At 37.2% G+C, this 27,466-nt stretch overlaps 1 protein-coding gene across 4 annotated transcripts; it reads left to right on the top strand.

Annotated features, from left to right (window-relative positions):
- Positions 1-25: 25 nt before the first annotated feature.
- Positions 26-27,466, top strand: LOC140148315 (voltage-gated purine nucleotide uniporter SLC17A9-like). Of its 4 annotated transcripts, none has more exons than XM_072170222.1 (9): positions 26-635; positions 4,476-4,602; positions 6,388-6,607; positions 11,923-12,022; positions 15,578-15,832; positions 16,272-16,368; positions 18,320-18,442; positions 20,870-21,041; positions 23,509-27,466. In XM_072170222.1, the coding sequence occupies exons 1-9, from the start codon at positions 565-567 to the stop codon at positions 23,676-23,678; spliced, it is 1,335 nt and encodes a 444-aa protein (XP_072026323.1). In that variant the 5' UTR covers positions 26-564; the 3' UTR covers positions 23,679-27,466. The 4 variants fall into 4 exon arrangements, with proteins under 4 accessions (XP_072026323.1, XP_072026322.1, XP_072026321.1 ...); XM_072170221.1 differs by lacking the exons at positions 11,923-12,022; positions 20,870-21,041 and adding exons at positions 11,724-11,823; positions 21,108-21,279 and having other exon boundaries at positions 23,509-27,465; XM_072170220.1 differs by lacking the exon at positions 20,870-21,041 and adding an exon at positions 21,108-21,279 and having other exon boundaries at positions 23,509-27,465.

Genomic DNA, 27,466 nt, shown 5'->3' on the forward strand with positions numbered 1-27,466 from the left:
TATTCCGTATGAATAGTCTTTTGACAGCATGAAATACCATTAAAAATCTTATTTTATTACATTTTCGTTAGGAAAATCATTACAAACTTTATCTTATTCTAACATCATTTAATTTCATCTGGAATTATTTTACAATGTGCGGAAGAATTTAACTTTACGGTTTATAGTGACGCCAGTAGTGTTGCGGCGAAAGTAAGGAAGTCGTCGCTCCTTCAATAAACCAATCAATAGCCAAGAAAGCTTAATTATAGGTATGTCGCTATCGCTATTCTTGACAATATAATAACACTATGAGCTTAATGGATAATTGATTGATAAGTCTCGTACATTATTCCTATACGCTTGAAGTAGCCGACGCTTTTTATGCACATAAAATTAGCGTGGAAGTTGTATACTGTAAAAGATGTTGATTGGATTGATGACTGACCTCGAACAACAGGTTGAAGTTGATTTCATTTCTCATACGTGGTCCGTGATAATGCATGCTGTCAACCACTGCAACGTGAACCACTCAGAATTTTACATTTTGACTTCCATGGGAAACTGCAGAACGTTAAAATTGACATGTCTTCTTCTCAACCACCGTTGAAAATTGCTGTAGATTCAGGACATGCAGATACACCCGTTTGGAATGCGTAAGGAAACAAAGTTGAAATAAAAAAGTTTTTAAGCTTTAGCCTTTTATAAAAAAAACCAAGGCCCATGATTTATACATTGTAGTTCCAGTATGTTCATTAACTGTAACCTGAGACCATAGGTATTATGGTCTCAGCTGTAACTTAGTATACTATCTTCATTTATCGTTATATGTTTAAAGACTGAAGTCTTGCAGGACTAGGCCCATGATTAGACTGCGGAACTCAGTCCTCACGGCGGTATACTAAATTATTAGAGCATGGCAATAATTCTTCAGTTCAGCGAATGTTGTCGGTTTTCACTCATTGTTCACAATGTGACATGCACAACAAATACAGCCCCCGAAATGGTCTACTTTTAGCGAGCCTTAACTCCGAAACAGTTTTTAGTTTTAGTCAAAGTTAAAAATGCGATCCCCCAACCCTTTGCTTACCTTTGGAGGAATTTGCAGTAATCTCCGCTAGCTCCGTGTTGAAAAATGTCTGGTACTTGCCTGGTACAAACATAGAAATGGCCACACCGCTTCAGTCCTGGCAATGAATATTTCTTGCGTAAATCCAATGGTTCCAACGTGGGCATCACGATGATAGTCTCCTACACAACCAGATTGTGTCGGCCTGACGTTCGTCGATCCTAATCGCTAAAGTGAGGACAGCGTGAGCTCTTACCTACATCTACATCTACATCTACGCTGATACTCAGCAAAGTCCACTTCTGGATGTGAGGCTGAGGTGAAAACTTAAGTGCATGTATTGGTATTGGTTTGGTTCTTCAAACAGAATTCAACAGTCTAAGGGTAGATTGTGAGGATCATGCATCCTTGTTTGTGAACATGACAGGTTTGAAATATAACTATAGGAGAGCAAAAATGCTACCGAAAGCCAAAAGTCATTTGGGACTTTTCATAATCATCATCTTGGCAGGAGATATTAGTGTAAACCCAGGGCCTACAGATTACTGCTGTCAGATTTGCAATAGCAGAGGTATGGATTAGTCCTGCCAGCAAGACTTCAGTCTTTATCATAATAACATCTACGGACCTAGGTATGACGAGTTACAGTTACTCTGCTGGAACTAAGGTATGGATAAGAAATTAAGAGTTCAATGTAGCGATTGCAGAGAATGGACACATATCAACTGCATTGGAATGTCGGTGAAAGATTACCAACTGTGGAGGTGTAATGAGAAAGACTGGTATTGCAGCAACTGCGCAATTCCGCGCACAAAGAGTCAAGACCCAGATCCAACAATACAAAAGAAAAAGAAGTGGGTAGTGACTACTTTTGCAAATTTGCAATAGAGGAGGAACAGATAGAAAACTGAGAGTTCAGTGTAGTGACTGCAGATATTGGACGATATTACCTGCATTGCAATGCCGATGAAGGATTACAAACAGTGGAGGTGTAGTGAGAAAGAATGGTATTGCAACAACTGTGCAGCCCCATGTACTATGTGCCAAGACCCAGTTCTAAATGGCCAAAGAGGCATGGATTGTGATAAGTGTGGCTCCTGGACACATGGTGGAATTGACAATATGGACTATGACAGACTTATGGGTACCACATTTGCTTATGTGTGCCCAATTTGTGACTATATTGAAACAAAAGATAACAGCCCTGACACCTCTGGTTGCAGCTCGAGCGAAGCAGATAGCAGCTTAGGTTCACCAAGTCGTGAAAGTGGAGGAAATCAGACTAATCGGACTTGTTCCTCACCAACAAAAGTGAGGAAAAATCTAAACAATCTGAAGTTCCTTACAATCAATTTTCAGAGCATAAAGAACAAGATTGCTGAATGGTATGCAATAGTTGAGGATTACAAACCGGACATCATAGTTGGTACCGAAACGTGGTTAAATGGATATCCTAAACACAGAAATAGTGCCACATGGTTATATGATCTTGAGACGTGACAGAATAGGGGACAGTCATGGAGGAGTTCTGCTTGTATACAGGAAAGACCTTGCAGTTTCTAGAAAGTTAGATCTAGAAAGTGAAGGGGAAAACCTATGGTGTCAAGTTAACATTAAAGGGAGGAGACCAATAATATTTGGTGTTATTTATAAACCAAATCACTCGGACATAACACAGATTGATGGCATGAGGGAAGCTATTGAAAAGATTAATGCAAAGCCAAGGACTTGTGACATAATAGTGACAGGAGACTTTAACCAAGGTAACATTGATTGGGAAACAAATACAGTGATACCAGATCACTATGCATCTAAAGCAGCTGCAGAGAAGTTGTTGGATCTGTCAGTGCAATACAATATGCAGCAGATGGTTACAGAACCAACTAGGGAGACAGCATCCTAGACTTAGTTTTCACAAATAACACCAACATTGTCAATCACACCAAAGTGGAACCTGGCGTGGGAGATCATGACATGGTAAGCACTGTTCTGAACCTGGTTATTAAACGGCCCAAACAACCCAGGAGAAGAATTTACATCAGGAAAAAAGCCAATGAAGAGAAGATCAGACAAGAAATGGGAGAATACCAAAAGACCTTTGCAGATCTTGATGACTTGACGGTGCAGGACAAATGGAATCATCTTGAACAGGAAATCAAAAGAACGGTGGAAGAAAATGTTCCTACTAAAGTGAAATCAACAAGAAATGATCTACCATGGTTTGACAGAAAGAGTCGGAGAAGAACAAGAAGGAAACAGAGGCTGTACAACAAGGCAAAGCAAAGTGGCCAAGTAAAAGATTGGGAGACATACAGTGAGTACAAAAAGGAATGTAGAAGAGCCCTCAATAAGACAAGATGGGAGTATATCAATAATGATCTGGGGTCAGCGGTCAAGGAAGATCCTAAGGCTTTCTGGACTTTCATAAAAAGTTTGAGGAAAGAAGATAATGGAGTGGCAGACCTGAAGGTTGACAACAAACTTTTAACAGACAGCAAGGAAAAGGCGGAAGCACTCAACAACCAGTTCTGCAGTGTATTCACGCAAGAGGATAAGTCACATCCCGTCACTTGGGGAAAGCAACATAACAAATATCCCGAATTTGGTCATTCATGAGGAAGGAGTCGAGAAGCAACTGCCGAAACTCAAACCAAATAAAGCTCCGGGTCCAGATGGAATATTCCCGTGGATGTTGAGAATGATGGCAGAGCAACTGGCTCCGGTTCTCACCAAATTATTTCGGCAGTCTATAGATGAGGGTTTTCTCCCAACACAGTGCAGACAGGCAGACATATGTCCTATATTTAAAAAAGGTGACAGGGCTAAACCAAGTAACTATAGACCTTTCTCCTTAACAAGTGTTGTGTGCAAAATATTAGAGCACATAGTGCATTCGCACATCATGGATCATCTGGAAGAGCATAATATTCTAGTTGATAACCAGCATGGTTTCCGGGCCAAGCATTCAACAGAGACCCAGTTAATACTGACATTGAATGACCTGACAAAAAGTATGGAAGAGGGAGAAACTGTACACATGGCTATTCTAGATTTCGATAATGTATCATTATTATGCTTCAGTAGACTGAAAGAGTATAAAATTAGGCTTAAAATGAGGTACATGTATGAACCACCGCTGTAGTGTAGGGTATGGGGTTACGGAAAGCCAATCAAATTTGTATCACAATTTTCAGAAAAGTGTAATCCCTCCACCCTTTTTGCATACCCAACTTATGACATGTGACCAAGTGCTTCATTATGACTCTAGGACTCATTCTCATACTTGCAAAAATGTTAATTAAGGACCAGTATAAATTTCTTAATGGGCCCACAATAAATAATAAGTGCTTCATTACACGACTCTAAATGACTCACTTCATGCTTCCATGTCAGTCCACTTTGATTTGAATTCTTTTATATCTTGCAGAAAAGAGCGCAGACAATGGGTGGCGACATTGTTTTTAGGTAGCATGGTTGTATTTGCAGCTCGTACTATTATGCCATTATGTGCAGTCACGGTGGCCAATGAATTTGGCTGGGATAAAACGGATATGGTAAGTGATATGACTATGAGCAAGATTTAATCAGTCCTTTTCAGGGGGCTGAGCTTTCGGAACTCTAGCCAGGGTCTTAGCTAGAAATTGAGGGTTGCCCATCATTTGCATAAAATTGCCTGTCCTAATTTGACCTTTAAAACATTTACCAGACATCTATAGCCCATTGGGGGTTCAAAGAGTTCAAATATGTGCTGATATGGCCTTGTTCTACAAATTGGGTCTACTAAAAAGGCCAATTAGCTTCTCAAAACATACAATTTATAATATAGCATCTGTCAAAGGCATTAATTTTGCCCGTCCCAGGAGCAAACTGGCCGTCTAAAATGACGGCCAGACGGGTGGCTAGCTAAGACCCTGACTCTAGCGAGTGTCATCTTCAAAGCGATTTAGTACTATTTGGCTCTGAAGATGGCACTTGCTAGAGTTTAGTACCAAGTAATTTCAAAGTGCACTGTTATGTACATTATTATCCAGTAAGGTGGAAAGCCAATTCTGGATGTCCATGGACCCCACAGGAAGTGGCACCATGGTACCATGATTTATTTAGGGGGGAGGGCACAATGGGGGGAAAGAGTGTCGTCCGCGGGGATGGTCGCTGCACATAAATTTGCCTAAATTGTGGCATTTTTTAACCAAAATGATGGGATTTTAATTCATTTTATTTTTTGCCACAGTACTTTTGTATTTTATACTGTGTTATACATGTGCATTTGGCTCTAGTTTGTTTTATAATTATAAACAATTTCAAGAGCTTTATTTACATAGATTTTGTAGCAATATTTACTCCCTCCTGTTACAAAGAATCCAGGTCAAGTTTGGTACCAAGATTATGTAAACAAGTCAAAAACTGGCACACTAAACATGTTTGTACACCTAGTGGGTTTTAAGGTGGTACTAGACCCTGGCCAATTTTGTGCCTATTTTTGCATTTTTCTCAAAAATTATAGCGCATTGGTGACAAGTAAGATATGTTTATTATAGGGGCAAGGACTACAAGTACTGCACTGAAAATTTTATTTCAGCACAGGCAACAGTTGTGGAGTTATAGTCAAAAATGAGGGAAACCCAATATTTGATCAATAAATCAATAACTACTTGTCTTGAGTCACTGAAATTCCAGTGTAGTAACTGGATTCTTGCCCCTATAATATACATACTTTTGTTACCAGTGTTTTATTAGTTTTTTTAAAAGAAAATGCAAAAATAGTCACAAATTTATCAAGGGGTGTAGTACCACCTTAACGAACAGCATATCTAATCTGCACTATGCCTACCATTTGAAATGTGTTCATTGGCCCGTAGGGCTATAACTAATTTTCAACACAATTTGAGAGGGTGATCAGCCAACCTTTATGTAAATTGGTTGAGTTGAAATGAAATGACCCATCTTTATTCACTGTGTTATCTTTATAAAGACAGTTCTTGTTTTTGTTTAGGGTGGCAACCAGGGGACAGATGCTCCAATGTCCTCCCCCCTCTTCATGGTGTATCCTTTGTGTAAGAGAAAACCAAACAAATCCCAACTCTAATCCTAACCCTAACCTTTACCCTAACCATTACCCTAACCCTAAATCTAACTCTAATCCTATTAGTATTTCATGCTCTCTTATACTAAGGATAAAGTTAAACCCCCTCTTGGTTCTGCCACTACCCACAATGTCTCTGCTAACAAAATTATTATTAACACCCCTGAAGTAATAGTTCGTCCTAAGTACGGTAACTTTTTTCTGTTATTGTATAATGTTTTCTTATTCTCCTTTCCCTGTTATCTTTTTTCCATAGGGGTTAGTGCTAGGTTGTTTCTTCTGGGGTTATCCAGTCTTCCAAATAGTAGGTGGCTACCTGAGCGATAGAATCGGCGGTGAGCTGGTCATGTATCGTGCGGCCGCAGTATGGAGTGTGGTGACCATCGCCACGCCACACATAGCCTATATGTACCCGTCTAAACAAGCAACTGTATATTCCATGGCATTTCTCAGATTTCTACTAGGTTTAGCACAAGGTGAGTTTAAATAAGGAAGAAGTGTAAAATGACTATCACAATCAGACCTGTCTGGTAAACATGATTTGAAGAAAGTCGTTGTTGGGCAGGAAAAACCTCCTATTTGTCATTGGCCCATGAACATGTTTAAAGCAAAACCTCCCATGTAACCTGTTGGCAGTTTTGTTTTAAACATGTTTGGGGCCACAAGCACATCTGAGGTTTTTTGCTGCCTAACAACGAAGTGGATCTTTGGAGTGTAAAGAGCAAGGACAAGCAGGGCAATATGAGAGGTCTACCTGCTGGGCATCCAGAGGGCAAAGGTCAAAAAGCTCTCGATAGGTTTTACATGATTTTGCATGATTTCTGCATATAGGGTGCTCCCATGTTTGATTGCAAGAAGTCAGTTGGACCAAACACTTCTCAGCCTTACTCCATTTAGTAGCAACACACTTTTAAGCTTAATTTATACTCTAAAACCACTTTTACAGAAAAAAATAAGTTGCAGAAAAGCAAATCTCAGGCCTTCTCTGTGTTTACTTCCGTTGTAAGAGCATTGACCCGATTGATCAATACCCATAGCTTTTGTAACCATTCAACTTCCAAGCCATGTTGCTTGGAAGTTGTCACATGAATTGCACTGACTAATCAATGTACTACCCACAAATGTATTATTTTGCAGGCATGAGAATTTTCAGTTTTGACAGTCAACATTTCCACAACTTTATTTAATTTCAACCTGTTTTTGGTACTTTTTGCCCAATTTCACACACATTTTCAGTCTTTTTCAGTTTGTTTTTTAGGAAAGTGCAGTCTCATGCCTGATTTTGCTAATTATGTATTTTTCTCAATTATCATCTTTTTGGAAGTGAATTAATTGGCAACAATAACTACCAACAGCCATGTATGTCCTAAAAATGTATTGTGTGGTATTTTGCAATATTTTAATGACAGTGTCATCTGATATCACGGTAATAAAATGTAGCATGATTAGTAATGAGTGTTGCATCATTTTTTTCAGCAGTTGCACATCGCTTTGCAAAAGCAATGCATCGTAGTTGCAGGTGTAGTGATTGTATATGTACACATCCAATTTCTCACTGGATGTACTCTGGAGCTACTCCGGATTACCCCCAGGGCTACTCTGTAGCGGTGCACCGTAACGCGAGTCAAAAATCCGTGGACTACTCCTATCCGGTTTTCCACGGTGTACCTCCCATAGAGACAGCCTATAGCGGAGTACCTCTAGAGGTACTCCGTAAAAAAATGCGTGATGATCTGTTGCCAGATTGAATGCTATTTTCTCAATTTAGCTTTATTGTATGCTTTTATTAGGATATATTAGGGATTTTTGTTCTTTCTTTCTTTCTTTTTTTATTTTTTTTCAAATATATGTTAATAGTATAATAATAGAAAATAGTAAACAAGTAAATAGGCCTATAAACAAGTTCAGAAATAAGCAAGTAAAATTAATGAAGTAAATAAGGCTGACTAAATAAATGTATCAATGAATAAACAAGTAAATAAAATAATAGGTAGGCCTAATTAAATTAACAAGTAAAAACTACACAAATAAGAAAGTAAATAAGTAAACATGTGTAGGCCTATTAGGCCTAAATATTAAAAAAAAGAATAGTACTCGTAGGCCTAGGCCTATGTAAAATAATCAATATTGGAATGATAATAATTATCATTAACTTGGTTGTTATTTAGCTTTTTAATTTGATTACCTGTTTGCTTACATGTTTTTTCATTTGTTTGAGTAGGCCTGCATTTGTATGTTTTTAAGCATTTTTCTTTGCATTTATACTTGAATGATTGGTCATTTATTTTAGGACCCCACTTTTATTCATTTATTTTTTACGCTTTTATTAAATTTATTATTAGTTTTATATTTATTATTTATTTACGTGTATTATATTATACTTATTTACTTTTTAATTGTTTAGTAACTTATTTAAATATTTACTTTTTAATATTAAGTGACCAATCATTCAAGTATAATAAGCAAAGAAAAAATGTTTAAAAAACAAACAAAATACGGCCTACTCAAACAAACGAAAAAACACATATCAAATAGGTAAGTCAAATTAAAAGATGAATAACAACCAAGTAAAACAAATATGAAAACTGTGAATAACATCAATGAAAGATGAAAGACTAGTAGGCCTAAGGCCTAGCCAAAGGAAACAAACCCAAACTGTATTGCAAGAAGGTGTATTATAGGCCTAGGCCCACGCCTTGCAACAGTAAAGTAATGCGGTGCAAAATGTTAGGAAAACAGCATAAAAACAAGAAATTCAAGGAGTATAAATTATGAGTAAATTTTAACTGTAATAATAAACCTGGGTACGGTAAATAAACAAACAACATGAGAAAGTGGAACCGCGAACCGCAGTATGCACACAGGAAAACAACGTCACACAAGCATCTCAAGTTAGCAAAACTAAAAACATATAAAACAAGGAACACAAAATTAAATAATGATTGAAAATGATTTTAAAAACAAATTGAGAAGAAGTCGTACTGTCGTTAAACAAAAGAACAAGTTTCTACAAAGGAAACAACCACTAAACAGAAACAAAATGTCTCCGTGACATCGCCAAGTGATCCTCCGTGTGGCTGAAAACGTTTCATGACGCCCTATGCAAACGTGCAATAAACACGATCAATCAATTAATCAAAACAACAAACGTTCGCTTTGCTAAAAATAGCTAGGTATGCGCGCACTAGTACGCGGCCGATTCGCTGCTTCGGTGAGTTGTTTACCGCTGCCGGTCAATGACCTGTTTGGCTGCGGTTGTACACCGGAGTTGACTTCGGTGTTACTCCAGGGTTGGCTCGTGGCTGACAGCTATCAGATGTACTTCAGAGTAACTCCTTAAGAGTACCTTTGGAGTAGCTCCGATATGGCGTATCTAGAAGTTGGCACTAGTGTAGCACCGGAGTTGGCTTCTAGACAGACAATGGATGGAGTAACAGCGAAGTAGCTCTGATATGGTGCATCCATATGGGGTTTGCTATGGTGTAGCTTCTTCGAAGTAGCTTCAGAGTAGCTCTATTAAGGTGTAGCTTCAGGGCTACACCAGGTGTAGCCGCGAAGGTAATCTGCCGCGGGGGTAAACCGTGAATGAGAATCTGGATGTGTATGTGATGCAAGCAGATATAACTATATGTCGGGCTCAGTTGATGTGATAGCATGATCACTTAGTGATTGCAAATGGCCACTCCCATATTTCATTTCTGATTGAATTTACTTATTGGTAGTCTTAACTGATGCCTATCTACATTGCATTTAAATATGTAGCATTATGTTTCCTAAAATATATGTATCCTGGGGTCCATTTCACTAAACTTTTAGTCCAAATAACCATTCGTAAAGTTAGAAATACCCAATACTATAGAAAAATTATTAAATTTGTGTACATCGTGGCACATTCATCTACGCTTGCTACTCTTGCTCTACACAAGTGTACAGCGCTACTCTACGTGTCCATATCGCGAGGTTATCTGCATACAACAGCTTACTACGCACAGCCACGCAAAGAGTATGTTCCACGATGTACACGAATCAAGTAATCTTTCTATAGACGTAACTTTACGAAGGGTCCCTGTAGTAAATCCCTACTTACGAAGAGTTGAATTCTTTAGTAAGTTTAGTGAAATGGAAATTACCACTCGTCGTAAGCTACCAACGATTTACTTACAAACCTTTGTAAAGTTTAGGGAAATGGACCCCTGTTGTTTTCTTTTAGCTGCTTTTTCGAAATTCCTTTAATGTTTACAGTTGTAACTTATGATTCTTTGTCCCACTAATTCCATTAATACCATAAAGATTTGCCTAATGGTGCACATGGAGTCATTTGCAGAAAGGTAAATTCATATACAAATAGAGAGCTCCCTCCTCTGAAAATCCAAACAATTAAGGGTCTGTGTCCTTATTTGCTAAAATTCCAGGCATGTCAAGGGAGGCCATATGCGCCATTAGGCGAATCTTTACGGTTTGTCTTCTTAGTGTCATATTGGTTTATGCACTAATCACGAGCAGTGTAAATTATTCCTACTTCCCTCAATATAATCTGTGTGTTTTGTGGGGGCAATTTTTACTTTTCCTAGCTCATTGTCAGTCATCCTTGTAACATTCTACCCAAGACCTGGTTTTGGGTAGAGAGTCTCAAAGGGGAAGCCACATTTATAAAAAATAAAATTCACCAAAAATGGTGCCATTTCGCCACTTGAGGCCCAGAATTTAACGCACAAATTTGACATCTTCTCTCAACATTTTACTAAAATTTTGAAGAAAAAAAAGACCCATCCATCTATGTACCAATTTTGGCACAAAAAAAGCACAATTGAGACCCATGACATATCAGCAGCCTAATTATCTCAGTATATAATAATTTGTGCTGCGAACCCTCCCCTTTCCCCTCCCGCGATAAGTCATTCCAATCAATCGATTACTAAGATGGCAGTGAAAAGATTGATTCAATGATATTTGAAGCGCCATCTTTGTCAACAGGTGTACATTATCCGTCTCTGACCAGCATAGCTACCAGGAAAGTGGCACAACAACAGAGGGCACTTGTCATTTCTATCTTATTCTGTGCTGGAGCAGCAGGGTATAACAATGACTGTGGGGATATGGTTTCGGTAGAATGGTGCACATTGTTTTCTAACCAAGTTGAGGGTTATTAATATTATCAAGTTCATACAATTCGGTAATATGAAAAAAATCACTCCCTCCCCTTCTCCTCCCTTTCCTACTCACCTTCTCCTCCATTTTCTCCCCTCCCCTACCTCCCTTCCTTTCCTTTCCTTTCCCTTCTCTTCCTTTCCCTTCCCTTCCCCTCCCCTCCCTTATCCTTCCATCCCCACTCCCTTTCATTTGCCTCCCCAACTCCCTTACCTTTTCCTTCTCCCTCTACCACTCTCCCTTAACTCTTCTCCCACTCCCATTCTTTGTACTCTTCTCCATTTTGACAGACTCCGATTAATCTTAGTTTCATTGATCATTTGTATTGTAGATTCACTTTACATTATAGATCGTTTTCCCAGATTCTGTCTAACCATGTATAATGGCTTACTTTATCTTGGTGGCTGGGTTAACCTGTTTCCAATCCCTGGTTTTAATCAACAGGAGTGCACTACCCGTCGCTCACTAGTCTAATAACCAGCAAAGTAGAAACAGGCAAGAAAGCAGTAACACTAACCACAGTCTTCGCTGCTGGCCAGGCTGGGTAAGATTTATAAGGTGTTAATACTAACATCTACATTCAATGCATCGATATAATGGGCTATGTTATGTTGCTTTCATCTATGTGTGTGTATATATGCAGGAGCCCACTACCCATCCCTAACTAGTTTAGTGAGCAGCAAAGTGGAGCGTTCACATAAGGCCGTCGTATTAACCACAGTACTTGCTGCTTCATCCGCTGGGTAAGAGACGTTGCAATAGGATCAGAGGCATGCTCATATGTCACGACATATTTGTTCATTTCTAGAATGACCTTTGAAAGTTGAATGACGGTATATGAACTGGGCCATTGGAAATGAGGCTAAGTACTGTTATTTCACCCCAGAAAATTGATTTCAATTCCAATCCAATTCAATTATTTATTGCTCACAATTCAATTCCAGTCCAATTCAATTCATGTTCAAGCCAAATCATTTTTATTCCAATTCAATTCCAAGGCATTTAAGGCCAGAGTAATGGAAGACACATTCGTCCACGCCCGAATTTGAGATTTCTTGATATTTATCAACACTAAGATGTATTCTTTCACTTGAAACTGATAAAATACAACTTGTTAATATTTACACGTATTTTTGCTTGATTTATTTCACTCTTTTCAACTCTAAAAAGTCACATGGCTCAAGACAGCTTAGTAAATTGGCGGGAAATAATGAGTCAGAAATGCGCGAATGCGAAATATTGTGATTACGCAGCGATTCGCGTCAAGCGTGACGCTGGCGCAACTCTGCTGCGTATGTCCAACGCAGTCAAGGCGCATTCGGTATGTTTTTAACGCCGGCAAATGCGGTGTAAACAAAACACAAATTTGCAGTCAAAATGCCACTTAGATTTTTTAATTATTTTGAATTTTGGCGCACTAAAAGCAGACATTATAAATTCATTGTTGCAAAAAGATGCATATTAAGATGCATACTAAAACGTCGATTTCTCATAGTTCACTTTTGACAATATTGCACGATTTTTGTGACAAGATAACTAAAAAAATATGCAAGCAAAAGGTAAACTTTTTGCACTATCATTTAGAGTACATCAAAGTCTAGGGAAGAATTAATAAAATTATAAAAATATTTGTTTTAAACAAAAATATACACCATTATGTGCAATTTTTAGCTGAATAGAATGACAAAATTTTTTCACATGTTTTTTTCAATATTTCGACAAAAGAGACGAATTTCAAATAAATAAAAAAAACCTTCCCTAAGTTCATGTCTCTTCTTCATTAAAAGCTAACTGATTTTTTTTTACTCTGAACTGATTTTTTTTTAAGTTGTCACAAAAATATTGGGGTAAAAAGTGATTTTTTGTGATTTTATCAAAAACTCGAGATTTTGAAAAATCTGACATCACCATGGGATTCCTTGACTCATTTCCTTTCCAAAAATGTATAGTTTTATATACTTTGGAGATACAATTCAGAAATAATGATGCTCGAAAAGGTCCATGTTCTCTCCCATTACTCTGCCCTTAACATGAAATTCACCCAAAATTCATTTCATTTCCATTCAAATTTCAATGCATTGAATTCCAATCCAATTATTCATTGCTCACAATTATTTCAATTCCAATCAAATTCAGTTTCATTGCATTGAATTAACATTATTAGGAAGTGCATTGTTGAAGCTATTTATTGTAGAGAATTCTACATTTTGTCATTAGGCAGGCCCCTATGTGTGTGCGGTCCCTGAACATGTTTAAAACAAAACTGCTAACCGGTTACATAGTAGCTTTTGCTTTAAACATGTTCAAGGGCCAATGACACATATTAGGTTTTTCCTTTCCAACATTGTAATGCTGGTTTTGTACTGTCATGCTGCTGAGCATCATGACGCTTCAACATGCCGCTTGTACTTTTCTATAAGTGGGTGTCACCAAGCGGCACACCCTTAGATTATTAATACACAGATTGGAATTTTCCATGCCTGTGCCCTCTAAGTGTACTCGAATTCAGCTGGCGCCGGGTACAGCGTACAGACACGCGAAATCGCTTATCTTCTGTGAAGTTTCTTTTGTGTGCGCTTTCGCTATTTGCGCTATTTTGAGTTTGCTCATGCAGTACCTGACTTAGCGTCGATCCCCTGAGGCAACATGCCATGTTACCACGGTATAACTATGGGCACACCGCTCAGCAGCATTACTCTGACAGCTACATTGTAGCATTGTCGCTGTTTGCTCATTGGCCAAAAATTGTATCATGTCCCATATGTCAGAGCATTGACTTTTAAGTCGCCTACAAGCCATTTGCCGCTTTGGGCAAACAGTTGAATTGATCAAAGGTGTTGCTGGCCTGATTATGTACTGATGTAAAAATCGTCATCAAAGCAGCAAGCAGCATGACGGTATAAAACCAGCATTACAAACATCTACATGTAACATACTAATCTTTGAACCATTTCACCGGGAATGATAATTACAACTTTACGATGGATACCTGTAGTAAACCCCTATTTCTTACAAAGGGTACCGTTCGGAAGTAAGTTTAGTGAAATGGAACTTACAACTTGTGAAATGGAACTTAGATTTTAAATTGTTTTTGTGCAATGATAATATAACATTATGATGTTTACTCACAGTTTAGTTTCACCCCGGGTTTCCCCACTAACTAGTGGCTCTTTCAGACTGGCAACCCATTACATCTGACTGCTTTCTATTACAGGCAACAGGAACCACAGAAGAGAGTGTGATGAGTTGGTTAAAGATATTGTTTAGTGTATAGTCTTATCAGCTTCTAGAGCTATAAATGACTTTTGAGTCTTCCCAATTGATGGAATGATTCATACAAACTCATCACATATTTAACCAACTCATCACGTCACACGCTCTACTGCATTTCATGTTGCTTATTATTTGCCCTTTGCACGGATGCTACCAAAACGAAGTTCTCCCTGCAAATGCGTGCGCAAAAAAGTGCATTTTTATTTCTCTCGCTTTTCTAGCAACACACCAGAAGGCTTTTGCAAAGCGTACGCAGTAATTAAAGCACGCTTTTGACAGGCATAACGCACACACAACTTTGCAGGTAGAACCTCATTTTGAGATGACTGTGCAAATTGTCAATAATTTTAAATGGAAGCAGTCGGTTGTGATGGGTTGCCAGAAACATCATGTTATCTTGGCATTGTGCAAAAAGGATGGAAAATCTCAACTACCGTTTTTATTTTTGCATTTTTCAAGGATAATTTTACAATTTTAAAGCCAGCAAAAACATTTTTGACCCATGTAATATCTGTTGAAAACTTCAAATAAAACAAACAGTTGAAAATTGAATATCGATAATATATCTAGTATTTGATGTAGTGAGCCCTTCTCTGTAAAAAAAGTCATTTCAAGGGGTGTTTATTGTGTAATACAGAGGGTGCTACGTACAAACAAAATGTCACAATACTTGCTTGACTTTTTATGTGCTTGCATTATATCCCTAATGAGATATTCCATTTAAAATCCACACTACCTCTGTCCTGTGGAAGAAGTTGGAAAGATCTTCCACAGAGGAGAACAAATTGGATTGAACACATAGGCTGGGGGAAGGCAGCTCCAATTTGAATTCCATACCACCTCTGAGAATGATACAACCCGAATCTTCCACAGAGGGATTCTAAGTGTCAAATAAGAGTCGGTCAATATGGACGATCTTTTCAAAATCTTCCACAGGGAATGTGGTGTTTAAATGGATCAGCCCATCATCTTTGTCAACACATGAACATAGCACTGAAGTCTATTTTCCAAAACTTCTCTTGCAGGACCGTGTTAACCGGCAGCGTTGGTTCCATTATCCTACATCGTTTCCACTGGAGTACCATATTCTATTTCTTTGGTAGCTTAGGTCTGATATGGGCAATTGTAGTGAGAATATTTAGCAAACATTCGAGAAGGAAAAAGCTGGTCACCATACCATCATCCAGTCGTAAAGATAAAGACGACTTGAAGAAGACTGGCGGGGATAGCTATCTACATGGGTTTCCCATTGGGATATTATGTTCAAAAGCTCCGTTTTGGTAAGTCTTGACCGAAAGTGTGCTCTTTGTGATTTGAAGATCAAAAGTAATTTGTAGAGAGAAAAAGTTCATTTGATTGTAGAAGCTCTTAGAAAACATCATAATCATGGCGCCTAGCTTAACCCCATGGGCACTGCTGCCTATCTTGCAGAACTCCTGATTGGGTAATTACATAATATGATCACCTTATTAACCAATCAAAATAGAGCTTTTAAATCTCTCGGTAATTTCAAACTTAATCCCTTCATCACTGCTGACTATTCTTACCATATCTCTGATTGGCTCAATATGTGATATACATGTAGCCCTCTTTGTTACCAATCAAAACAGTTATGCTGTTATAAATATATTAAGATAACAATACATAATAAAACTAGTATCACCAGCAAATATTAAGGTTCTTATTTTTTTTTTTTTTTTTTGCTTATTTTACTTACAGGGGTTTGTTTATAGCACATATTTGTACAGGTTACTACTTCTTCATTTTATTAAATTGGATTCCTACATATTTCACAGAAGTTTATCCAGGCCATAAGGTATGTTTTGAAATAATCAGAATAAAACATTGTATAAAGTGTACTGATACCAAACATAATTTACAACAAGTAACAAACATTTAAAACAGCAATGTTATTGTTTGTCAAAAGTTGATGGGACACCTGTGGAAAAGTTGCACTGTATTATGGCTTTATTTCTGTTATTTTGATTGTGCTGAAATGCTGCTTTCTTTGATGTCAAGCCTAAACCCCTCCCTAACCTCCCCTCTGCCGGTAGAATACTTTTTTTTTAGGAAAACCAAATAAGCAAAGTAAATATCAGTATTATACACACACAACTTATGTTTTAATATGAAAATATTTTTTAATATGAAAATGGGAAAAATTAGTTCAAGAAAAAAAAAGGCAGTTGATTTTCATTTTTTGGGTTGCTCAAATAAGACCAAGCATCACTGGGGGGCTTAACCCTATTCCAAGTGTCCTAACACTTTTTAGGAGTATTGTGTACATGTGTACATTATAATACATTGTAGTTAAAAACACTATCAATGATTCCAGTGTAAGCTTCAGGAAAAATGGAAATTCATAGGAATAACTTAAAACTGAAGGATTTAAGGGGGTACTACACCCCTGCCCAATTGTGTGCCTATTTTTGCATTTTTCTCAAAAGTTATAGCGCATTGGTGACAAATAAGATATGTATATTATAGGGGCAAGGACTACAACTACTGCACTGGAAATTTTTATTTCAGCACAGACAACAGATGTGGCGTTACAGTCAAAAATGAGGGAAACCAATATTTGATCAATAAATCAATAACTACTTGCCTTGAGTTGCTGAATTTTTAGTGCAGTAGTTGTAGTCCTTGCCCCTATAATAAACATATCTATTCTTACTTGTCACCTATGCGCTATAATTTTTTATTTTTTTGCAAAAATAGGCACAAAATTGACCCTTAAGTTGATAAAAATGTCATCAGGTAGTGTTTTCCTTAAGAAAAAATTGGCAAAAGGATGAAAACAGCAGTATTGATAAATATGAAACTACACTCAATTGCATGCAGCAAGATGTGCCTATACAGGCAGATTCCCCTATCATTACATTTTACCCTTATGTTGTTGTTTTTGGTCTTATCACTTGCAAGGTAATGTTAGCACACCCATTCTGTTTACAAAAATGCTAATTTTTTGATTTAACAAATCACTCATAGTGCCTTAAGGGATCTGGAATGAGCGTTTTGAGTGTTTCGACAGCATTTTTGTGGGACATGAGAGCACATCAGACCTATCGAATTGCATTCTGAATACGAAGAATGTCTTTCTGATATCAAATAATTTTCATGTTATGAAATTCACGATATAATACGAATTTTATGACAAATTATTAAAATTTGATATTTTTCACATTTTGGAGATACATGTATAACAGTCCTCGAAGTAAATTTTATAAATTTAATGATATAGTCTTAAAGTGTATGTAGCTGGGAGGAAAAGCTGACGATCAATTGAAAATTTTGACCTTTCATATTGAAGATATGGATTTTTTTCCCAAAAATACCTAATTTTTGAGGTGTTTTGGGAAAACAAATTCATATCTTCAATACGAAAGGTCAAAATTGTCAATTGATCGTCGGCTTTTCATCCCACCTACAAAGTCCTACATACACTTTAGGTAGAAATCATCAGATTTATAAAGTTTACTTGAGTACTGTTAAATATCAAATTTGGATGATTTGCCATAGAATGTGTAGTACATTGCGAATTTCAAAAAATCTAAATTATTTGATATCAGAAGGCCTTTCTTCGTATTCAGAATGCAATTTGATATGTCTGATGTGCTCTAATGTCCCACAATAAATACTGTCCAAATGTTCATACCCCTTCCCTTAAACAGAATTAATGTTATATACTCTTTAAAATCATGAATGAATCAAGTTCTGTCAAAATTAGTTTTCAACCTAGGTTATGCATTGTTTTATATATTTTTCAGGGCTGGGTGTTTAATGTAGCACCATGGTTGGTAGCGATACCATCCAGTATATTATCTGGTTATCTCTCAGGGCAACTCGTTAAAGCAGGCTGCGCTCCCGGCAAAGCAAGAAAAATAGTATTTGTAAGTATGATTTCTACTGCTAAGTGGATTTAGGGCAACACAATCTTTTGTTGGTCGAAGCAACCAAAAAAAATAAATTTTCATTGTCTAAATCAATATATTATTGAAAAATAACACTTTAATGTTTTTGCAAAAGTTTGTTCTACAAATCATATAATTTGAAAACTTGCTTGATTTATTGTTGTTAATGAGTTACGTACGTTTTACAAAAGTGTTGATGTTTCGCCCCCTCTTTACAACATAACTCAAGAACCACAGAACCTACAAAAGTATATCTGTGATATTTGAATTCTCCCACACACTCGCTATGAAATGATCAATGCAATTTTTGCCAAAGCTCACTACTGTTCGCAAGATTCTGTGAAACTACCAAATCGCAACAGTTTAAAATAGTTGCTAACCTTAAGTTTAGGAAAAGCACTTTTCAATTTACTTTGATGTAATTAACATAAAGTTGATCGGTAGAAATAGACATCAAAGATAGATTTTGCTATTACTTCATGTGCATTACTCAAACAGAGATCCGCGTAAGTCAAGCGTTTCTTTCAGTGGGTGAAGTTGCTATTGATAAAATTTGACCCCAATTTAATTTTGAATTCCCCACACATTACTGAAAATGATGTGTTTCTCTATTTCTTTCAGTCGATATGTATCACTGGGATGGTCCCATCTCTAGTTATGATTGGCTTTACTACAAATTATTATTCCGCCTTAGTATTAATAGTGATAGCGGTCAGCAGTTGTGCTGCCCGGCAAGGTGCAGTCCAAGTTAATTTACAAGATATCGTGCCTAATCATGCCGGCTCTGTGTTTGGTAAGTTTCATTACGAAATTTTACTAAAGTCATATTTTAGTCACTATGCTCCTTTGGGATGGTTTTCAGGCAAACTTTTAGCGTGACATGCTGACTGAAAGTGCAATAACCTCGCCACCACCCAGACAAACTTACCAAACACAGCTCCGGCAAGCTTTGGAGCAATATCCTGTATATTAACCCCATGAGAACTACCTGCCGATTGGCCACAAAGAAGTTTTCATTATCAATTGGCCCAATCAGCAACATTGCTAGAATAATTTCACCATGCAAAAAAATTGGGGTGAATTGTTTGCAAAGCTCCATTCTGATTGGTGATTAAAGTGAAGATATCATGTAATTGACCAATCAGAGGCAATGATAGATCGACAGGTAGTGCTCAGGGGGTTAACTGGTAGAGCACCATTATCAAAAGCTTGACTACCAGCAGCTAAAACACTAAGGCAGTATTATAACTGGTTGTAAAGCTAACCAGAACTAGAGATGAAACCATCCTAAAGGAACATAGTGACTGAAATACAAAAACGTAATATGACTTTAGTAAAATCTCGTAACTTGTAACGAAACTTGCCAAACACAGAGCCGGCATGCCGAGGCACGATATCTTTTGTAAATTAACAATGACTTTTCTTTTGTGTGTATTACTCAACAGAGCTCCACAAAAGTCAAGCATTTCTTTCAGTGGGTGATGTTGCTGTATAAAACAACTTGAAACCACCCAGAACTTTTCTTGAACCAATTTTGTTACATTTTGAATACCGCACACATTACTGAAAATGGTGTGTTTCTCTTTTCTTTCAGTCAATATGTATCACTGGGATGGTCCCATCTCTAGTTATGGTTGGCTTTACTACAAATTATTATTCCGCCTTAGTATTAATAGTGATAGCCGTCAGCAGTTGCGCTGCCCGTTGCGCGGCAGTCCATGTTAATTTACAAGATATCGTGCCTCGTCATGCCGGTTCGGTGTTTGGTAAGTTTCATTATGAGATTTTACCTAAGTCATAATTCAGTCACTATGCTCCTTTGTGATGGTTTTCTGGTAAACTTTTTCAGTCACTATGCTCCTTTTTGATGGTTTTCTGGCAAACTTTTAGCATGACATGTTGACTAAAAGTGCAATAACCTCGCCACCACAAGACAAACTTACCAAACACAGCTCCGGCATGCTTTGGAGCAATATCCTGTATATTAACCTGCAGAGCCCCATTAGCAAAAGCTTGACTACCGGCAGCTATGACCATTAACACTAAGGCAGTATTATAACTGGTTGTAAAGCTAACCAGAACTAGAGATGAAACCATCCCAAAAGAACATAGTGACTGAAATACAAGAACGTAATATGACTTTAGTAAAATCTCGTAACTTGTAACAAAACTTACCAAACACAGACCTGGCATGGCGAAGCACGATATCTTTTGTAAATTAACAATGACTATTCTTTTGTGTGTATTACTCAACAGAGCTCCACAAAAGTCGAGCATTTCTTCCAGTGGGTGAAGTTGCTATATATAAAACAACTTGAAACCACCCAGAACCTTTTTTTGAACAACTTGTTTCATTTTGAATACCACACACATTACTGAAAATGGTGTGTTTCTCTTTTTTTTCAGTCGATATGTATCTCTGGGATGGTCCCATCTCTAGTTATGGTTAGCTTTACTACAAATTATAATACCGCCTTAGTATTAATAGTGATATGCGTCAGCAGTAACGCTGCCGTTCATGGTGCAGTCCATGTTAATTTACAAGATATCACGCCTAATCATGCCGGCGTTGTGTTTGGTAAGTTTTTGTTACAAGTTATAAGAATTGACTAAAGTGGTTGGTATTGTGTTTTTTGTATTTCAGTCACTATGTTCCTTTGGGATGGTTTCATCTCTAGTTCTGGTTAGCTTTACAACCGGTTATAATACTGCCTTAGTGTTAATGGTCATAGCTGCCGGTAGTCAAGCTTTTGCTAATGGTGCTCTGCCGGTTAATATACAGGATATTGCTCCAAAGCATGCCGGAGCTGTGTTTGGTAAGTTTGTCTGGTGGCGGCGAGGTATTGCACTTTTAGTCAGCATGTCACTAACAGTTTGCCTGAAAATGGCATCATGTTGTTGTCTCAGTCTCGCAGCACCTGTAATCAGTGTTCGAAATAAGTGCTTATCCTCTTGTCCTCTTGTCCAAAAATCACTGGGGACAACCATATTGAGATATGTACTTATCCTCTGGACAACCACTTTATTTTACTTCTTAAATATGACACATTTTGGGGATAACCAAAATGTTTTGAGGACAAGCAGAATTTATACTTTAGTTATCCTCTGGACAACCTCCATAGTATCCTTATTTCGGACACTGCCTGTAATCATTACATCACTTTCATGCGTGAATGTAGGGTGATCATGTAAAGGGTTTGCCTGAAAATCATATCATGTTGTTGCCTCAGTTTCTTGTAGCAACTGTATTTGAATATCATTACATCACTTTCATGCATGAATGAATAGACTTGGAAACTAGGTATGGGTAATCAATCATGAACAGGGTTTGCCTGAAGATCACATCATATTGTCTCAGTTTCTCAGAAAGTATTATTAAATCATTACATACCTTTCATGCATGAACGAATAGACTTGGAACTAGGTAGGGTAATCACTTGACAGAATTTGCCTGAAAATCACATCATGTTGTCTCAGTTTCTTGAAGCAACTATATTTGAATCATTACATCATTTTCATGCATGAACAAATAGACTTGAAACTAGGTTGGGTGATCATGTAAAGGGTTTGCCTGAAAATCATCATGTTGTATACAGTCTTGGTTTCTAAAAAAGTATTATTAAATCATTACGTCACTTTCAATGAATAAACTTGGAAATTAGGTAGGGTGATCATGTACAGGATTTGCCTGAAAATCACATCATGTCGTCTCAGTTTCTCAGAAAGTATAATTAAATCATTACATCACTTTCATGCATGATCATGCATATGGTTTGCCTGAAAATCAGATCATGTTGTTGCCTCAGTCTCTCAGAAGTATAAAATAAATCATTACATTACTATCATGCATGAACAAATAAACTTGAAACTAGGTAGTGTGATCATGTACAGGATTTGCCTGAAAATCACATGTTGTCATCTCAGTTTCTCGAAAACTGATATAGTTCATCTTGTTTCATGTATGAACGAATATACTTGAAACTCGGGTGATAGAGCATGGTGACTTGTGCTGCTGTGTATGTGATCCCAAAATAATGTGTCTGAACTGCTATGAGAAAAATGCATGATCAACTTTCTTGTTGAGAGTAATGAGAAGATTAGGATTAGGTTAAAGACCCATTCAGTGATCCCAGCGCAAGCGTAAAAAATTAAAGTTGTTTATAAATTGCTTAAAAGTGAAGAATAAGTCATTCAAATTGTCATTTGGTATTTTTTGAAATGACAAATTTGGCAAAAAACAAAGAAAACAGCAGTACTGACGAAGTTGAAGCCCCATTCAAATACATGTAGCTAATTTAGATACTGTCAGTATCTAAATTACAGATTCGTGTAAAATGTCTTATATTGTCTTAAATACACGGCTTTCGGCTGAACCACTCGCAGGCTATGTTAGCACATCTATGACAATTACAAAGGTACCAAAATCTGGATTTTGATGATTTTTATGATCGTCTGGATGAGCAAATCACTGAATGGGCCTTTAATTTCACATTGAGTATCCAGCTTCTCTTTTAGGTATTTACATGTAGGGTAAAATGCCAGTAATACAACCCACCATTGTAATCCACGGTATCCACCAGTACGTATTGCCTGGCACTGCTCTTGCGTTTCTGTTAATTGACATCCTATAATATGGAGATCCCAGGGTCAGAATTTTGGTGTGAATCCATGAATTGATTCTCGCAAAGATTTTCGTAAACAGATTTGCGTGAATCGAAGTTCCTGCAAATTTATTCTGCAAGAATCAAGATTGATTCTCGCACTGTGAAACGAAATTCTGACCCTGGATCCTAACATGTCTGTAGGGAAGCAATAAAGTTTTTCAAACAAATGGTGCTGATTATAGTTGACAACCAGTACAAATTCATTCAGCAAGGCTCCTTAGGTCCAAAGTTTTAAGATGTTTAATATGCACTGAATATGTTATATAGAAATATTTACCATAACATGAACTGTCAATGGGATGGTTTATTTTAAACTAATCCGATATCTCGTTGTAAATTCAGCTTTATTGCAATTTTTCTTTCCTGCTCCTGTTTTTTCAGGCGTTTTGAATACCGTCGGAGCCTTACAGGGTTTCATCGGGTCCTACGCAGCAGGCTACATTCTACACTACTCAGAAAGTTGGGCAACCGTGTTTTGTTCTACTGCAGCTATAGCTTTCTTTGGATGGACAATGTTTACATGTTTTGCATCTGGTAAACCAATTTTATGATGAATAAGGCTGAATTTTATTTTATTTTTTTCCCATTGTTATTTTTTTTTTTTCATCTTTGATATATCAAGTGTTTGATATGAATTTATACTATGTATAAGGCAAAAAAAAAATTGTTGTGTTGCCCTCAACCGTCCGACCTAAATCCTGAAAAATTAGGGTCAGGTTTTTTGTTTGTTTTTTAATGATGATTTTTACAGATTTGTTCAAAAAATCAATGTTTTTCACTTACAATTAATATTTTATTGAAAGACTAGTCTTTAATTGATGTCTAACAGGTATCCAGAAGTCAAAATTGACAAATGTCCCTAATTGAAGAAGCATTATTTAATATTTGAGGGGATTTTTAAAACTGAAGGAAATCCGACCGTCCGACCCAACTTTCCCATTTTCCCACTTGAGGGCAACACAACAATTTTTTTTTTGCCTAATCAAAGAGATTGCACCCAAAGAGAGTCAAATCAGAATTGCCTGGTGCGTAATGCTATAGTAAATCCGCCATTTTGGCTTGTTATGCATGGATACCAAAATAGTGTACATTATATTGGGAATTGAATGAACACAGCCTGACAATTTTTTTTGCGCACATTGCGTGATGTACGCCAGCGTGTGCGAGTGTGCACAGGTAACGCAGAAGTGAATCTGACTACGCCAATGCACTTGTGATTGGTTAGTATTGTATCCAAGGTTGTGTGTTTGTGTTGTAGTTTGGAATACGCGATATACGATCATGGTTGGATCGTGTACAGCTGTTGAAAGCTGTGTTCATTCAATTGAAATTTCCAGTATAGGCATTTATCTGCAAAGCCTGATATCAAATGATAATTTGAGATAATTTGAGCTTTACAAAGGTTTGCATGCGTAGCAGGCGACCCAGAATGCCAACAAACACACACTTTAAATAAAAGTTTACTGGGCACGGGGAAAATAATCCCGAGGTACACTATTTTAGCCACCATGAGCAACACTCAAACAAGGCGGAGTCGATTCTCCTTTGATCTAATCTCTTTGTTATTATGTTACTGCATACTGGGTAAGAGGTTCTACTCGACTGTCTGCCTTCCAAGTACAAGTGCATCTGTGTGTAAATATAATATAGTATATTCTGCATTTTTACATAGGGGCAGGCAGTGGAGATACACTGGTACTGCGGAAAAAATGAAGCGCTCTTTTTCAAAGGTTGCTCAATCTGCTACTTAATATGTTCAGCTCGTAATAGGCGAGAATAATTCTTCTTTTTTACTGTGCGAGTCAATAAGTCCAAACTTATGCCCACGTAAATCCACAAAAGCGTGCATCAGTCACTCAATGCACAGTTCGCATAGGTGCTGCATCCAGCTATGTGTACGCCGTTCTATATCAATCCATGATGTTATGAATCTCCATCTATTACGAACTGATCAGAGTATAGCATGTTTTGCATTTTCATTGTTTGTCTATTAGAATACAAGCAATATTTTTATATTTTTCACTGAAATTTGGAATATTCTCAGTATTATAAATATCATCTCGAAATAACAATAATCTGCAACTCTTTTTGGCAAATATAAAATATTAGCAAAAATTGGTTCTACAAACCATTCCCCAATTGTGGAGCAATTTTTTCTGATTCAAATATGAAGGCTTGAACAGGTTTGGTATGATGCACAATCTCAAGTTCTTAATTTAGACCTATAGACGAATCCCAATTTCACACATTCCTGCTCCTGAATGGCAGCCATTAGCCGCGACGGTTACCCAACTATCCGTGGGATGATGCGGCCTTGAAGGGTATTATAAACTGCATTCTATCACCCGTGTAACACGTAGACAAAAGAATGATGACAGTTTACAACACAAAAGAATCTAACATTGAAATTTAAGCGAGTTTAATCCACCCAATTGGGTATACTCACAACACCTGTTTGGTGCATGCGGGTACCCAAATATGGCCGACCAAATCCTGACCATGACTTGGCTCGTTGGATTCGTCTATAAGGATATGTAATAGAAAAGTTGCGGTTGTTACTCTTAAAAAAAGTAGTCCTTGCTTTAAACTTTTATTTGTTTAAATCAAGAGTAAAAACCAATCCATATGTCATGGATTAGTATACAAATAATTGATATTTACAAGTGCAGTGGTAAGAATATTTTCATGAGGTGACAGCGGGAATGTTTTATTTAGCAAGGCTGAAAGCCACGTTGATACATGGTGTCTCAGAAAAAATTACCGGGCGTAATTTAAGTTTTTTGATTCTGATATCTACTTGTCGACTTACGTTCAATTTTATTCACTTGGTAATTTTTTCTGGGACACCCTGTATGTTGCAGATTGAAAGTATTCTTTCCACTGCAAGAATGAAAAACATTAGTTTTTTGTTCATGTAAGATTTAGGTAGATCCTTATCATTAAGCTTACTAAGAAACAGGTCGGAGCTTAAGCTTAGCTTCAGGCCTAAGTTAAGACTTACATTCTGTAATTAGGGTGTGTATAGTCACAGTCGCCTTATAAAATCCAATAGGCATGTAATGGAATGATACATATGGAACGAAAATGCATGCTGGACAAAAAAAATGGCGTATGACGTAAGCAGTGCAATGAATGTCATTGACACATGACCTATATTCCTCCAATCAAATGATAATGATCTACTTATGTAAGTGTTATATAAAGAGTGTTTATTCATTATCACCTGTGCATTTAAGAAATAAGAAAAGTTCTAACAGTGTTGACACAAGCAAGTAAGGGGACTCAGATGAGACCCACTAGGGAAGCTGTGGTGTGCAAGGAACAGCCATGGGCATGGAGGTAAGACTAACACATAACAGACTAAAGTGCAATTAACAATATTTACTAACAACTTGTAGACTAGAATGTTCACCAAGTACCGGTCCACAAACCACACTTGGTCTCAGTTGGCCAATTGTAGACTTTATAGTGGGTGGAGGGGAGATGTTATAAAGTAGATTTCTCAACAACTAGAAAGTTATAAAAATGGGAAGATATAAATTGGCTTTATAGCCCTCTGGGAATAATGGTCGTATTCTTGGTGTATGAAAGTACAAGTAGATTTATTTATCTATACTGCACCAAAAAAGTATCCGCACACTTGAAAAAAGAATACACAAGCTAGACTGGTTTTGAGACTGGTGGATGGCTAATTTATGCACCTTTTTTATTTAAATTTAAAACAAAAGGAACGAAAGAAAACTAAAACAAAAGAACTGAAAAATAAAATACTGTGAAAAGTACAAAGAAGAAAAGACTGAAATAAAAAACTGCTTTGAATAAAGCTTGACTGAAGAAATTCTTTGTCTATTTGCGTTTGTCAGAATCTTCGCCTTGTACAGGCCAGTTTGTCACTTTTAAACTGGACCTTCATCTAATCAAATGCTTGTAACTTTACTTCTTGAGGTCATATTGGATTCAATGGGGTGTCATAATGTGCAGGATTAGATAGTGCATATATTAAAAAAATTTACCCAAATATGGTTTCATTTAAAAAAATTTGTCCAAGTATTCAGATACTTTTTGGTGCAGTATATATGTACTTTTATGTCAATCTGGCTGATTTTAATATCATAGTAGACTATACAATGACCCAAGTATTGAGTGAATGTTGAAACCAAAAGATATCAGACCTGTGAGTCAGGTTCCATAATCGCCTATATATATTTGATTTTCTACTAGGCTTGTAGATATCAGGCACTATTAGCCGGTATATCACCTAGAGGAGCAATATCAACATGTTTCCATATCCAGTGGCATAGCCAGGATTTTTTTAGAGGGAGAGGCAAGGGTGGCCAAA

The sequence above is a fragment of the Amphiura filiformis genome, chromosome 3, assembly GCF_039555335.1.
Source record: "Amphiura filiformis chromosome 3, Afil_fr2py, whole genome shotgun sequence".
Classification (NCBI taxonomy): domain Eukaryota; kingdom Metazoa; phylum Echinodermata; class Ophiuroidea; order Amphilepidida; family Amphiuridae; genus Amphiura; species Amphiura filiformis.